Source organism: Hyaena hyaena, unplaced genomic scaffold (genome assembly GCF_003009895.1).
Source record: "Hyaena hyaena isolate Hyena2069 unplaced genomic scaffold, ASM300989v1 scaffold_118, whole genome shotgun sequence".
NCBI classification, from domain to species: Eukaryota; Metazoa; Chordata; class Mammalia; order Carnivora; family Hyaenidae; genus Hyaena; species Hyaena hyaena.
Window position 1 is genome coordinate 1,714,693 of NW_024080751.1, and position 15,820 is coordinate 1,730,512.

Here is a 15,820-nt window from a genome sequence, read left to right on the forward strand (position 1 = left end):
TATTTGTCCTTCTCTGCCTGACTTATTTCGCTCAGCATAACACCCTCAAGGTCCATCCATGTTGCTACACAGGCCAGATTTCATTGTTTCTCATTGCCATGTAGTATTCCATCGTATAGATAAACCACATCTTCTTGATCCATTCATCTGTTGATGGACACTTAGGCTCTTTCCATGTTTTGGCTATTGTGGAGAGTGCTGCTATGAACATTGGGGTACCTGTGCTCCTATGCCTCAGCATTTCTGTGTCCCTTGGGTAAATTCCTAGCAGTGCTATTGCTGGGTCACAGGGGAGTTCTATTGTTAGTTTCCTGAGGAACCTCCACACTGTTTTCCAGAGGGGCTGCACCAGTTGACATTCCCACCAACGGTGTAGGAGGGTGCCTGTTTCTCCACATCCTCGCCAGCATCTAGAGTTCTCTGATTGGCTCATTTTAGCCACTCTGACTGGCGTGAGGTGGTATCTCAGTGTGGTTTTGATTTGTATTTCCCTGATGAGGAGGGATGCTGAGCATCGTTAAACGTGGCTCTTTTAAATGAGGGGTTGTGGCTGTGAGCTCGGGAGAGGCCTGGCACTCCTCGATGTCATGCTGGGTGTTGCAGGAGCCGGGACCCAGGGGTTCAGGCGCTCCTCTGGGAGTTATTGGGGTTGCTCAAGTTCCTGTTTGGTTCAGGAGGGAAAGCCCTGACGCTGGCTTGTTGTGAGGCTGGCCGGCCGCTTCTTCCTGGTGGGGCCACCTTGCTTGCAGCCTGTAGGAGGCTGGGCAGTGCTGGAGAGGCCTCCCGTCCTGGAGCGTCAGGCCCTGGACTTCTGGGGCCTCGCGCCAGGCGGACCGTTTCTTACCCACCCCATCCCGGGAGCTGTGAGGTTAGACAGCGGGAGTAGACTGCTGTTTCTGGTGGAATCTACGCCATAAGTGCTTTCCGGTTCTTGAAGCTAAAATTACTGCCGAATTTGACTGATGGCCCTTGCTTTGCGGTGACTGAGCTCTGGCGCTGCCAAGCGCTGGTGGCCGTCTTCTGTGTACATGTTGTGGGTGTCCCAGGCCAGCCGCGGGCACCGCGCAGCCCCCACACCCGAGAGCGGTCAGAGGAGTCATGTTCCCAGGAGAAGCACTCGCTTCGGGCCCCTCAGGACCCCTGGGCCGCCCTCCTCCGAGACAGTGAGTGGGGCTGGGGGCCGAGTGACGCCTGCCGCCGGGAGCAGTGCTGTGAGCCGTCTGATGGGGCAGGTGCCGTGGCCGAGGGAGCTTCGCCGCCTGACTTCCTTCCGAAGACCCAGTTGCTGCCTGAATCCCGTGAAGAAAACCTCGTATGTCTTTCTGTCCTGGACGCCGTCTGTACTGGCGAGTGTGCGACCCTGCACATTTTCACAGCTTCTCCTTGTGTCTCCTTGTGCTCTCAGAGCCGACCGGCTCCCCTCCCCCCCCACAGGATCAGCGCCTTCCCCGGCGGGGGGTGGGGGACACGTCTCCTGACGCCAGGTCTCCTTTATCCCCAGGTATGGTCCTCGTGCGGAGCGAGAACGGGCAGTTATTAATGATTCCTCAGCAGGCCTTGGCCCAGATGCAGGCCCAGGCCCACGTGCAGACCCAGCCTCAGACCACCATGGCGCCCCGCCCTGCAACCCCCACAAGTGCCCCTCCCGTCCAGATCTCCACCGTACAGGTGAGTGCACGCGCGCCAGGCGGCTGCAGCCAGGCCGGCCGGCGGGTGACCCGCGAGGGCGGAGCAGGGCGGCCCCGCGCGACCGCCATCGGAAGGCTCTGGGGAGCCGGCTCCGCATCCACGCTCCGCGAAACTCTGCCCGGACTCCATCCTGTCTGTTCCCTCCTCTCCCGTGGCTCCACCTCCCGTGCCTCAGTCTCTGTTCTGCTGAACGAACCCTGCGTGCGTTAGTGTTGTTGTCAGGGAGGCGCGTGAGAGCGTCAGGAGATTGTGTTGAACGGCACCCCAGCCCCACGTGCTTAGGGGGTTAGCACCTGGGCCTGGAGATGGGGCGGGGGGATAGGACCCCTGTGCTGGTGTGTCTTGTCCACATCCTGACTTCCGTTTGGTGCGTGCCAGCATGCCGCCCGCGTCTTGTCTCCCGGCGCCTTTCTGCCTGGTGCCGTACCTCTGCTGTCCTGACTGGTTGGCTGGTTAGTGGCTGAGGTGGAGGCTGGAGGGGCTTGAGGACTCTTCCTCCTATGATTTTGGCCGCGTTCCCTGTGGAGGTGAAGGTCTGCAGTGTAGATGGAGGGCTTGGCTGTGCTGGGAGACTCACACAGTACCCCTCAGTGAACGTCCAAGGCAGCTCAGGGCAGTGTTCTCCGGAGCCGCGTTAAATGAGGTACGGGGGAAGACACCCGTGGTGTCACTGTCATTTGTGCGTGTTAGCATCTGAACGCCAGCGCGGCTGCTGTCAGCCTGCGTCTGCACCACGTGCTCAGGACGGCCCCGTCTTTCTATCGGGTTAAGTGTCAGCTGGCCACTTAGACCGCTGTCTCCTTTACTTCCCGTTCCGCAGCACCGGGACCCATCTTTAGACCCAGGGGATGCACGCCTCTTACCTTTTTAGTGCTTACGACCAAGATGACTAGAAATCCACACAAGGACTGATTTCCCAGATCGCGTTCTTTAAAGCCCACGTTTGGTAGCCGGGGGCGCAGAAGCCTGGTGGTAGTGTTGTCATAGTACATACAGATTTCGATCATACGCTCTCCCTTCGGTAAGAAAAGGTTGAGGTGGGGTGGCCTCGTTGACTGCAGCCTGCGGCCCGACGCGCCGAGCGGCCCTTCCGTAGCAGCGGGTCGGGTTGGCTGTGCTGGGGGCGCGGAGTCGCTGTCACCTGTTGCTCCTTTTAGATGATGCTTACTTATTTTTCAGGCCCCCGGGACCCCCATTATTGCACGGCAAGTGACCCCAACAACCATAATCAAGCAAGTGTCTCAGGCCCAGACGACGGTACAGCCTGCCACGGCGCTGCAGCGCTCGCCCGGAGTGCAGGTGAGGCGGCCGTCAGCGCAGCGCCCTCTGCGTGAAGGTCGGCCTCGCGGGGTGGAGGTCGGGTGCGAAGCTGAGCTTCAGGAGGAAGCATCCCGAGGGCTGGCTTTTCTCTGGCGGCTGGCATGGGATGGGTCAGGCTTTCTTTCTTTCTTTTTTTTTTTTTTATTTCTAGGAGATAGAGAGACAGGATGAGCAGGGGAGGGTCAGAGAGAGAGGGAGTCACAGACTGAAACAGGCTCCAGGCTCCGAGCCGGCAGTCAGCACAGAGCCCGACGCGGGGCTCGAACCCATGAACCGCGAGATCATGACCTAAGCGAAAGTCGGACGCTTAACTGACTAAGCTACCCAGGCGCCCCTGGGTCAGGCTTTCTTAAAACCACATGGAATTTAACACCAGCAACATTTTTAAAACTTCCCCTGGGGGCACCTGGGTGGCTCACTTGGTTTAAGCTTAGGTTATGATCTCCTGGTTTATGGGATAGAGCCCTGTGTCGGGCTCTGTGCTGACGGCGTGGAGCCTCCTTGGGATTCTCTCGCTCCCTCACTTTCTCTCTCAAAGATAAAGAAATGAACTTAAAAAAAAAAAAAAAGCGCTTCTCCTTGTGTCAGAAGTAGAATTATAAATAACCACCTTAATTTTTAAAAAATTTTTCTTTTAATTGAGAGAGAGTGTGCATGTGAGCACCTGTGAGCGGGGGAGGGCAGAGGGAGAGAGAGAGTCAGCCCCTGGGATCATGATTGAGCCGAAATGGAGTCACGCTCAACTGACTGAACCATCCAGGTGCCCCACCTTGTTTTTTAAAAAATGTTTATTTGGAGGGGAGGGAGGGGCAGAGAGAGGGGGAGGGAGGGGCAGAGAGAGTGGGGGAGGGAGGGGCAGAGAGAGGGGGAGAGAGAATCCCAAGGGGGCTCCACAGGATGAGCAGAGAGCCAGACATGGGGCTCGAACTCACGAACTGTGAGATCGTGACTTGAGCTGAAATTACGACTCAGCCGCTTAATGGAGTGGGCCTTGCAGGCACCCCAGAAACAGTCACCTTATTACTATTTGACTGTGAAGTAGAGGAGCCTGCAGTATGGACGGTTTGGGTGTGGCGCCCATTGGCCTGTAGGTACAGGGGTGAGGATGCGGGTCTTGCTGAGAATGGGGCTCCTGCTGCGAGTGTGGTGATGGGTGTGAGTCTCATAGCAGCCCCTTCCTGTGGGGCGCTGCTGAGGGAGGGGTCGCGGGCTTCTGGAACTCGCCCCCAGGCCCGTGTGTGGCTGCTGGCTGCCCTGCCTCCCCGAGGCCTGTGCCCTTTGCTGGGGACGAAGCGGGCCCCAGAAACGCTCCGTCAGCCTGCTGGGGGCCCGGGGCTGTGGGGGGGAGAGGGGCCCTGAGCAGCCGCTGAGCCCTCTCGGCGGCTCACATGTTCCTGTTGGCCCTCCGTCAGCGGGGAGGAGCACCTCCCCTGCCCCCCCCGCCCCCACCCCCCCCGCCCCAGGCAGGGCTGGGCCGGAGAGCTGGAAGCAGAGCGGTTCCACGTGTTGGGCTCGTAGGGGTATTGCGCGTCCAACATGGTGCGCGCTGCACAGCATTAGCCACTTGGAGTCTGCCCTTCCATTGTCGCCAGCTGTCGTGTGATCCCCACTGCGCTGCTGTGGGCACAGTTCCCGTTTCCCAGATGGGGAAACCGAGGCAAGAGTGCCGTGGACGGTTGGCTGGGGAAGGCCCGGGGCCCGCCTGGCATGGGACGCCCTTCCCTCTGGCTGCACCTTGTCTTCTGCATCTGCAGCAGAAGGAGCTGGACAGGTGGGAGCTGAGCGGCGGACTTGTGTCCTCAGGGTGCCCATAGAGGGTGCCTGTCCGGGGTGCAGTCCGCCTGGGTTCCGTCCAGCGGGCGTGTCAGTTCCAGTCACAGCAAGGGGGCTGTTCTGAGAAGGCCCCGAAGCTGGCGGTTTAGGTGGAAGGCCGTGTCGGCACCACGGGTGACAATATGCCCGCATCAGGCCCGCAGGAGTGAACGCGGGGACTGTGGTTTGAAGGGAAGGATGAGAAGTACCCTGTCCATTTCCGGGCATCCAGAAGCTGCTCCAGTGGCCCCCAGCTGCCCCGAGATGGCGGCTCCGTGTCCTTTCACGCGGCCTTCTTCCCAAGGGTGTTTATTTGATGTTCTCAGTAATCCCCGCCAACGTCAGGAGTGAGTGAGCACGCGGGTTGTCAGGAGAGGGCTCACCATCGCCGGCCCCCTCCCCTCGCAGGGCTGGGGGGGTGGGGGGCTGAGCAAGCCGCTGGCAGAGGCGTGGATGCCCCTGGGGAGAGGCTGTGCTCAGGGGAGGCCAAAGACTGAGCGTCTGGAAACCCCGGCCGGGGGAGTGTTGAAGGCTGGACGCATCAACTGGAAGAATGTCACACACACGAAGCAGTAACTGTCGTGACGGCTCCGTGGCCTGAGGCCTCAGGAGCCCGGGGGCTGTCGCGAGGGTGGCAGGAGCCGTTGCTGCGTGTCCGGCCGCCACCTGCTCTGTGAGCGGCCCCTCCCCCTCACACCCGCTCCCTACTGATTCCTCACATCTGCTCTAAGAGCCCCTGTGTCGTGATGTTTATTGATGAGGCCTGCTTGTGGAGAGTGGAGGGCGGCTGGCCTGGGGCCGGGGGGGTGGGGGGGGTGGCGCAGCCGGTCCAGCCAGAGGTGATGTGGGTGGAGACCCCGTGGGAGGACGGCCCTTCCCGCTGGTTTCTGCATGAGCCAGGTGACACGTTTTCAATTGTAGTTTGTCCATTTTGCTTCTGATTTCTGGGAGGACGGATGTGTAAACGCTGGTGGCCGTGTGACTCCGGCTCCGGCCGCCAGGCTCTGCCATGCCCGGGCTCCCTGTCCCTGGTCTTTGGCCGGGGCACTGTCCGCGGGGCCCCAGTGTCCGTACACTTTGTCCAGGTCTCCACCTGCTGGGGGTCTCGCTCTTTTGGGGGGACATGAGGGCCATCTCTGTGGGGCCTCTGCTTACCTTGCCTCTGGACTCTCGCAGCCTCAGCTGGTCCTGGGCGGTGCTGCCCAGACAACTTCCCTCGGGACGGCCACGACTGTTCAGACGGGGACACCTCAGCGAACGGTCCCAGGGGCCACCACCACGTCCACGGCTGCCACGGTGAGTGCCACCCGCAGGTGGGAGACGGGAGCCTCAGGGGGGCCTTTGCCCGCCCGCAGGGTAGAGCCGCACGGGGCAAGCGCGGCCCGGAGACCTCAGCCTCTCCCAGGTGGGGTGTGAGGGCAGTGGGCTCTGCGGGATGGCGGGAAGGCCCTGTCCCCCTGCCTGAGGCTTTCAGGCCTCACAGAAGTCCATGGGGACAGAAGCCCAAACAGTGGCATTTGAGGTTGTGGCCCCTGGAGCGGACAGGAGCTACTGTCCACGGAGCGGAGCCATGTCCCCGCTAGACTCCCAGGGGCTTCCCGCGCACGTGCGCATCTGTAAGCTGCGGGTCCTGCTTTATTTAGACTCCTTCCCCTGCCTCTGTAGCTGTGTTGTAGTTTAATTCCTTTCGTTGCACATTCACGTAGGCGTCAGCTTTTTTTACGATAAAGCCACGCCGTGGGGAACGCACCAGAGTCCCACAGTTACACTTACGGTTGTCAGCCCATTACGTCCCCGCAGGCCGAGCTGCTGGCTGAGTGGGGGTGAGCTCCACCGTGCCCCTCAGTTGGCACAGCCACACGGCACACGTCCTGGCTTCGACCCCTCAGCAGACCTGAGAGTCCCTGCAATTTCTAGAAAGAGGTTTAGAGAAGAAATAGACTTCTTACAGATGTTTCAGTTAACCCGGAGGCTTAACTGAACCTGCTTTTGTGAGACTTTTTCACCTGTGTCTCTTTAACTTGAATCCAGGAAACCATGGAAAACGTGAAGAAATGTAAAAATTTTCTATCTACGTTAATAAAACTGGCCTCATCCGGTAAACAGTCTACAGAGACAGCTGCTAATGTGAAGGAACTGGTCCAGAACCTACTGGTAAGAGACCGTGGCTCTGAGTGCTTGTTCGACATGCGGGAAGGTTCCGGCTGTGGCCCCGGGCGGCCTCCTGGGAACTGACCTGCAGCCCCTGGGGGAGGCCGGCGCCCGGCCAGGCCTGCTTCCCACGGCGCTCACTCGAAGGCCACATGAAAGTGTCCCGTCGGCCTCAGGAGCATTTGTGAGCACGCCCGATCGAGGGAGTTTCCAAGGCTTTTTCTCGCACGTTTCTGCTTTCGCGTTTTAAACCTGTCTGAGGTGGAAAGCGAGTCTGGTGACGCCCTGCGGCGCGTCTCTGTGCTGCCCAGTGACCGGTTCACAGCCGAGCTTGTGCCTGCCGCAGCCCACCACTGCCAGAGGCCTGTGACCGTTTGGCACGGAGGGGCACTTGTTAAAGACCGCCACGCGCCGTGATGAGCCCGCAGACGCGGGGACCCCAGGGCCCTCGAGGGCCCGGCCACCGTGCTGCTCGCAGCCTGTTCTGTTGGGACTCCACCCGCCGTGGGCACAGTGGTCCTCTCCGTGTCGCCTTCGGCCTCAGGGTCCCTCCTCCTCGCTCTTCTCCCTCGTTTTGGTTTGTTTGTTGAGGAAGCCTGGTGGTTTGGCCTTTCTGCTGGAGGGTGCCTGTGCCCAGGGCCCCCCTTGCGGACTCAGCCGGGTGGCGGGCAGAGGGGAGACCCTCAACCCCGGGGTGACGGGCGGGGGGACAGCCGCTCTCAGAGCTCTTGCCCTCCCCACGGGCCACCCTAGTTTTGGTCTGGAAGGGACAGAAATGCTCCTGCAGGCAAGCAGTTGCTTAGAACACACACCTGAATGCTTTCAGGGAATGTAGAGATTGAAAAATGATCTCTCTTCATGAGAAGCAACAGTTCCTAGCTTTTTGTTTGTTTTAATGTAACAATTTCACCTTATAATGAAAATTGCCAATGAAATAAATGTCTGTCCCATGCATCCCTGTGGTCCCTTGTCCGTGGTCTGTCCCCTCTTGCTGAAGGAGCCAGCTGGCTTGAGCCCTTCGGGCTTCACGTGATCTGGCACTACCCCACCCCCGTACGGCTGTGCTCCTGGCCCCGGGACCCCATTCCACCCGGACACTGCTGGCCGCTCCCTCTTTGGGTTAGGCGTCACATAGGGCCTGGCTGCTGGTAAAACCCCAGACAGGAGGGTGAAGGTTGGGCAGAAGCTCGGGTTCTCCTGCGGGACCCCGGGCGTTGGCAGCCCCGGCTGAGAGCTCTCCCCCTTGGGGCCTCCTCTCGAGGATGGCCGGTGAGTCGTTCTGCCCCCTCTCCTGACCGCCCCGCCCCGAGACCACATGCTTCCGTTTCCAGGACAGAGCTGCGCCTCCTCTTTGGGCTCTTGCTTCCCGCCTAGGGCTTCCTCCCGAGGGCTTGGGGGTCTTAGTGTAGGTTGCCTCTTCCTGTAAAGGCGTCCCTGATTTGTCCTGCGCTGTCGCCTGTGCCCCAGGCAGGACCTGGCAGAAAGGACCCTGATTGCCGACAGGGCACCAGAGCAAAGTTGAGTATGTGGAGGGGTATTAGCTCATGCTCACGCGAGGATTTCCTTGTGGCTTTTATTTTTAAGGATGGAAAAATCGAAGCGGAAGATTTCACCAGTAGGTTATACCGAGAACTTAATTCTTCACCTCAACCTTACCTTGTGCCTTTCCTGAAGGTAAATGCGGGGACCCCCCTGCGGCCCCACGTGCCGGCAGCTGGCCGTGGGCCTGGGGGAGGGGAGGAGGGGTGCCCCGCTCCCTGCTCGGCGACGGTGGGGCTGGGGATTGGTGAGCGTGGCTGCCGCCCGGCGCCCAGAGATGCCAAGGCTCCAAGACCCGCGTGGTCGTCTGGGGAGGCTCGTTCCTCAGAGTCCGAGTGGGGGTTTCTGGGTTTGTGTGGAGGGAGCCCAGCCGCCCGCCGCCGACCCAACTCTGTCTTCCCGCCCAGAGAAGCTTGCCCGCCTTGAGACAGCTGACCCCCGACTCCGCGGCCTTCATCCAGCAGAGCCAGCAGCAGCCGCCGCCCGCCTCGCAGGCCACCACCGCGCTCACGGCCGTGGTGCTGAGCAGCTCGGTCCAGCGCACGGCCGGGAAGACGGCGGCCACCGTGACCAGCGCTCTCCAGCCCCCTGTCATCAGCCTCACGCAGCCCACACAGGTTGGCGTTGGCAAGCGGGGGCAGCCCACGCCGCTGGTATGAAGGCGAGAGCCTCGCCCGTCACCCCCGTGCCCACCTCTCCCGCAGCCATGGCCCAGAGAGGCGTCCCTGCAGGCAGGCAGCAGAGCTCCCGCTGGGGAGGCCAGGGCACTGGCGGAGTCCTGTCACCAACTAGGGGCTGGGGCCCTGCTCGTGGGTGACACGTTTCTCGGGAAGACGAATAAGCCGGTTGGCTCTCACCCGCCGGCCCGTGCGTTCCCGGTTCTGGCCGAGGGTGTTCATGCTTCCGGTGCCACGTGTTTGTAGTGGAACTCGAGCAGGACGTTGTCTTTGATCAGCAGCGGCCCCGAGACAGGGAACCGCGTGCCGGATGGGGTTCGGCGGGGTTTTGGTCTCCTGGCTTGAACCCAGTCCTGCAGCCACAGTGTGGCTCTCGGTGACCTAATTGCTGCAGGCCACTGAGTGTTGATTTCGGGTGTGGATCGTTTTCTGAGTTGTGCAGCGAGAGGAGGATGTCTTTGCTGGGAAGAGCTGCGTTTTAATTTTTTTTTATTTTTTTATTTTTTAAAGTTTATTTACTTTGAGAGACCGCGTGAGCAGGAGAGGGGTAGAGAGAGAAAGAGACTCTCAAGCAGGCTCCGCGCTGGCAGCACAGAGCCTGATGCGGGGCTCAGACTCACGAACCGTGAGATCATGACCTGAGCTGAGATCATGAGTTGGCCGCTTAACCGACTGGGTCACCCAGGCGCCCCTGGAGTTTCATTTTAGATGTGCTCCCCAAACCCAGAAGGGCAGCCGACTTTTGTAATTTCAGAGGGATTTTGTTGCTTTACAGATGGTTAAAACTCCCCAGTGGGGCAGCCTCTCCTGTCACTTGGTAGCAGCTTGTAGAGTGTGTTTTGTCACAGCGGCCACGTAGTAACGGAGTGAGCTGCCAGACTCCGTGAGGCCGTGTGCCCCCCTGCTCGGGGGCAGCCTCTGTGTTGCATTGACTGGTGGTGAGGGAGGCGTGCTGACATGCTGGCTGAGAGCATCCGGTCTGCGGGCAGGGGGCCGAGGGTGTGCAAGAGAGGACTGCTTTTCATGCAGGGGGGCGCAGGGCTGTAAGGACGGGGCTGTCCTAACCCAGGGGGCCTTGGGGGCCTTTGCTTGAGCAGAACCCGATGGGTCGTGGTCGTTCTTGGACGGGTTCGACTTCTGGTGTGTACTTGTGGTGACCTGAGCCGCGTTCCTGGCTTATGGTCAGAGGCGGTGGCAGCAGGGTCACTTACCACTGTGCTTCCCGGTCCCGCCTTGGGGGCAGCGGTGGGGTCAGGCCCGAGTCAGGTCTGATCCGGATCCCTGAAGCTTATGGTGATGAAAATGGTGTTTTTTTTCCCTGAGTTCGTGGCAAAACCTGACTCCAACCCCTTGAGACCGTTGTTGTCTTGACTCGTTCTTTAGAGGTGAATTTTCATGGATTTGTTGCAGAAACACTTTGGTGGCAGGGCACCGGCCTGTCCCCTCAGGGAGTGTCTCCTGATATGAGGCGTGCCCACCCAGCCACCTTTGTAATAAAAAACCCTCAGAAGGGGTCCTGGGCCAGGCAGTCTCCCAGCACAGGAAGTGCCACTGTGTGTGGGGCGAGGCGCTGGGCTGGGCACAGGGTCAGTCGGGGGCCCCTGGGGCACAGGCAGAGGCGGGATGGAGCTCCGGGCTGCGCAGTTCTGAGCAGGCCTGGGGGCAGCAGGGACACAGCCCGGGCCGGACTCCACCCTGGGATGTCACCCCAGCTCAGCCTCGGGTGGCGGGCGCGGGCAGGCCCCTGTGGGGAGCCCGCAGCAGAGGCTGTGCCCTGAGGGCCGAGGGCCAAGTTCAGGGCGGGACGCGGGGAACCTGACCCCCGTGTGGGAGACGGCGCGTCTCCTACAGACCCTGTGCGGGAGGGAAAATGGGCCCCATAGACCCCGCAACTGCACCCCTGAGATCTGGGAGGAAGGCGCGTGTTCCACGCCGGACTGCCGGGTCAGCCTGCCTTGTCCTGGCACCGACCTCAGGCCCCACGTGCAGATCTGCCCCTGGAGCTCCCTCTGTTGTGGCGTGGACGTGGGTGTCCAGGTCCCGGCATGGCCCCCGGCCGGGCATGGGTGCTGATGGGCCCGTGGCTCTGCCCCAGGTCATCCAGCAGCCGCCCAAGCCCGGAGCACTGATCCGCCCGCCGCAGGTGACGCTGACGCAGACGCCCATGGTCGCGCTCCGGCAGCCTCACAGCCGCATCGTGCTCACCGCGCCCCAGCAGATCCAGCTGAACCAGCTGCAGCCAGGTGAGGGCCGTGGTCACACCTGAGGGCCCCCCCCCCCTGTTCAGTGCCATCTGCTGCGTTTTCAGCGCTGTGCGGCCGTCATCGCGTCGGGGTGGTTTCGGGGGCACAGATCCAGTTCACACCACCGGGTCCTGTGTCCCGGGCCTCTCCTACGCTCGAGAGGTGTGTTTGTGCCTTTGCCCGGGATTTCGGGTGAGGGTCCCACGTGTATACAGACGTCACTGTGGTGGGTCAGCAGTGATGCTGTCCCCTCGGCCGCCAAGCTCCCTCCGAGCGGTGGGGCCCATGTGTGCGGAGGGGGCGCGTGGGGTGGGGGTGTGTGGGGCACGCTCGCGCGTGCGCGGCGCAAACCGCCGGTGTCCTGTGTTGCAGTGCCCGTGGTGAAGCCCGCCGTGCTGCCTGGGACCAAAGCCCTCTCTGCCGCCTCGGCTCAAGCAGCTGCTGCGCAGAAGAACAAACTCAAGGAGCCTGGGGGAGGCTCGTTTCGGTACGGAGCCCGCGGTCTGCGCCGAGCGGGGTGACCGGCAGGGGCCTGGGCCCGGGGCAGCCTTCTCGCGGGGCACTGGCCACTGTAGCTTTGAGATGCTTTCTTTCCACGCTTTTGACCTTTGTGTACGTGTTTCCTCGCAAAGTTAGCGCAGGGGGTTTGCTGCAGGCACGTGGCAGGAAGTCAAGGAGCCGCTGTTTTCAGTATGAACTGATAGAAAAACCATCACTGTGGCGCTAGTGCGTTGTGACTGTGATGCAGGATGCTTCACCTGCCCTGTAACTGAGACGTCTGGAAATGCTGTGCTTCGGGCTCTTGAGGAGCTGGGCTAGAGCTGCGTGTCCGGGACATGCAGTGGGAACGCCGTGGGGCTGACGTGGATCACAGGGAAGCAGCGGGAAAGGGCATGTGTCCGCCCCCGCCAGACCCCGTCCCTGACACTGTCGCCCGCTGGGGTCAGCTGGGGTCAGCACCCAGGCGGGGTGAGGAGGGCCCCGTGCCTGAATGGCCTGGTGCAGGGAGTGGGGGAGGACGTCTCTGAGGGAGGGGTCCCCCTGCACAACAGAGATGCAGGTGTTTGCGGGCCACGGGGAACCTGGGTGTGTCCCAGGGAAGGGAATTTTACTGCAGGAAGGGGGTGAGCTAGAAAGGCCCTGTGGTGCCAGGTTACCTCGCGGTCGTGTCCATGCACAGATGGTGGGGGCTCCTTGCCGTGTGCACTGGAGTGCCGTGTGGACTCCCAGATGCCTGGGAGTGGCACCTGGGTGGCAGCGAGGACGCCCAGCACTCAGACCGCCTCTTCCAAAAGCCGTTGCGCCGGCGTGGCCCGGGCATCTGAGAAGGGCTGGTTCCAGGGCCTCTGGGGTAAGCTGGTGCAGCTCACAGGGCAGAAAGCGGTGCTGGGGTGCGGGGCTCGCATCAGAGGTGACCTGAGTCACCGGGTGTGCGTGTCTGTAGTGACCTACTGTGTCCCCAGATGAGACGGGAAAGCACGAGCCCATGACACTGAATACATGGGGAGCTCGTGGGGAGGGCGACCCCGGCAGGGACCCTGGAGGGCGGGAGCTCCGGGTGCATCAGGAAGGGACCAAGGAGACCCACCCTCTGCGGGGCCCATGTGACATTCTTGTCACGAGGGGAGGGGACGTCTGTCAGACGGGGGACACACACGTGCTGCAAGATGCCTGGCCTGTGGCCTCAAGGTCACGAACACGAGAGCCAAGGAAAGGCTGAGGAGCGTCCCAGGCCAGGGAGGCTGAAGAGCCGTGCGGGGGGCTGTGCGGGGCGGGCGCCCTGCTCGCGGGGGACGCTGGCTCCGTGGGGGGCACGTGGGGTGACCTGGGGCTTGGGGAGTCGGGCCGGCAGCTTCCCTGCAGGCGATTCAGGAAGGAAAGAGTTCTCCACTCTGGCTTTTTTGTAACTGTGACCATTTTAAGAATAAATTAATGCTGTTTGATTTTCTAAGCAAAGTGTGACTGGGAACAAACTCCTTGAAGCCGTGGGTCCCGCGTGGGTGGGTTGTGCTCTCTGAACTTAGTCCTGACCGCGGGGGAGCCCTCTGCACGCACCCTCATGCTGGGACTCCTGGGCGGCTCTAACGCCCAGCAGGTCTTCCTTTAAAAGAACAGACTCTCTTTCAAAGAAGACTGCTGGGCTTCCTCGATCAGGTGACAGCGCAGGGCAGGAGGGCGCCAGCCGGCCGCTCGCCTGGAGGGGTGTCCCGTGTGCTTTCTGCATGGGGTCCCCTGCCCCACTTACGGACCGCTGGGTCAGGCACCCCCAGGTGTTTTCTGATGCGCCTCTCGCTCAGTCAGTTTGTCTTCTCTGAAGGGATGACGATGACATCAACGATGTGGCCTCGATGGCGGGAGTAAACCTGTCGGAAGAAAGTGCACGAATATTAGCCACGAACTCTGAATTAGTGGGCACCCTGACGCGGTCCTGTAAGGACGAAACCTTCCTCCTACCAGCGCCTTTACAGAGAAGAATCTTAGAGATCGGTACGTGGGCGCCACCGCCACTGGGGCCCCCGGGGTGTGTGCGACTCTAGCGCTCCGTGGAGAGCTGTCTCCTGCCTGGCTCCCTGGCGGAGCACGCCTGGTACCGTGTCCCACGTTACCTGCATTGTACCGTCCACGTGCTCGATGCCTGTGGTTCTCAGGTAGTTGAAGCGGGTGTAGACCGGCCCCCCACCTCACCTCCACCCTGAGTGCCTGCCCGGGCCGCTCTCAGGGCACTCTGAGCAGTGAGTCGTGGGAGACAGGACAGCGACGCAGAGGGAGAAGGAGCTGCGATGGTGCTGAAGCGCTGTCCACCTGCAGGTAAAAAGCACGGCATCACGGAGTTGCATCCGGACGTCGTGAGTTACGTATCCCACGCCACACAGCAGAGGCTACAGAATCTGGTAGAGAAAATCTCAGAGACGGCCCAGCAGAAGAACTTCTCGTACAAGGTAACACGCTGCTGTCCTGAAGAGACCGAGCTTGCTGTGGACTCCGGGTCGGTGCTGCCCGGCCTGCATGAGGGTGCGGGGCCGGGGCCGGGGCGGAGGACCTGGAGTCCCGGAGCCCCTGCTGGTGCCACCGCAGCGCCCCCCGCCCCCTGCTAGCCCTGCTCCTGTGACTTGGACCCCGCCCTGTTTTGTGCGGTGGGGGCTCACCTGTGCCAAGGCCCTGCCTCCACCTGTTCCTCACCTGAGTGCCGTGCAGAGGGGCCCAGTCACCTGAGGCCTCTGCCTTCTGAGCGGCAGTTAGAATCAGACAACTTCTCAGTGTTTGAGGTGGAAACCCCTTGTGAGCCCCAGCGCGGCTCGCTGAGACTGTGGGCAGCCCACCTGCAGACCCCATCCCACACAGCCTGCCCGGGCGCAGGGCCGGGGGCGCAGGGGCTCTGTACGACTTGCTTTGGGGAGGAGGGGTGTGTGCAGCCTGTTCAGCCTAGTCCCCAGGTTACTGACCGCGTTCTTGCCTTTTTTGTAGGATGATGACAGATACGAGCAGGCAAGTGACGTCCGGGCTCAGCTCAGATTTTTTGAGCAGCTTGATCAAATTGAAAAGCAGAGGAAAGACGAGCAAGAGAGAGAAATCCTCATGCGAGCGGCCAAGGCAAGTGTCTGCCCTTCACTCTGCGGGGTCGTGCCCTCCTTGGGCCCCGGGCACCCGAGCACGTGCTTGGGGCCTCTGGGAGGCCAGTGTGCTGTCGGGGGCTGGCCCCGGAGCCCTGATGCCCTTGATTAGAAAGGGGGCCTCGGGCGGGCTGCGAACCTCAGCCAGAGCCCCTTGGGCCGACGTGGCCCGCCGTCCGGCAGAGCCCTGTGGCCGTGGGTGTGGGGAAGGCCCCACCTGAGCTCTTCTCCAGGGGGATTGGCCTTCTTAACGATGTATGTTTTTTTCCCCATGATGTGCAGCCTAAATTTTTATTTTTTGACTGTAAAAAAGCATTTGAAAATGTAGGATATGTTCTATGATCTGGATATCGTTACATCATGAATAAGATAGTGTGTTTGTTAGATAATAAACACTTAGGTCACAACTTACTTCTTTTTTACGTCTTTAAAAAAATAGTCTCGATCCAGACAAGAAGATCCAGAACAACTAAGGTTGAAACAGAAGGCAAAAGAGGTAAGCGTTTTTAGCCAGAAGATCTTTACACTTGAAAACAGATTCTTACATAACCTGCTCGTGCAACGCGAGAAAACGTGAGGAAGGGGCCGTATTTCTATGCAACGGGCACTGACATAGCTGCTTGAGACGCATGCAGATGGCTTGTGCCCTGTATCCACAGGGTGTGTGTAGTCTTTATACTTTCCAGTATGTTTTCTGAGCTTTGAAAGATGCGTATCTGCTTTTCTTTGTTTTCCTGATTGTAGGGTAAGCTTACCGTTAAAGTCAAAACATGAAAGA

General features: G+C 60.7%; 1 protein-coding gene across 1 annotated transcript in view; it reads left to right on the top strand.

Moving 5' to 3' along the window:
* The window catches only part of TAF4 (TATA-box binding protein associated factor 4), a 64,485-nt gene that overhangs the window by 34,688 nt on the left and 13,977 nt on the right, over positions 1-15,820 (top strand). Inside the window, exons 2-13 of the mRNA XM_039237028.1 lie at positions 1,502-1,668; positions 2,869-2,988; positions 5,998-6,117; positions 6,853-6,975; positions 8,557-8,646; positions 8,919-9,164; positions 11,284-11,431; positions 11,804-11,918; positions 13,749-13,918; positions 14,240-14,370; positions 14,897-15,022; positions 15,482-15,538. Of these exons, the coding sequence (XP_039092959.1) occupies positions 1,502-1,668; positions 2,869-2,988; positions 5,998-6,117; positions 6,853-6,975; positions 8,557-8,646; positions 8,919-9,164; positions 11,284-11,431; positions 11,804-11,918; positions 13,749-13,918; positions 14,240-14,370; positions 14,897-15,022; positions 15,482-15,538 (1,613 nt within the window). The remainder of the gene's footprint in view (positions 1-1,501; positions 1,669-2,868; positions 2,989-5,997; positions 6,118-6,852; positions 6,976-8,556; positions 8,647-8,918; positions 9,165-11,283; positions 11,432-11,803; positions 11,919-13,748; positions 13,919-14,239; positions 14,371-14,896; positions 15,023-15,481; positions 15,539-15,820) is intronic.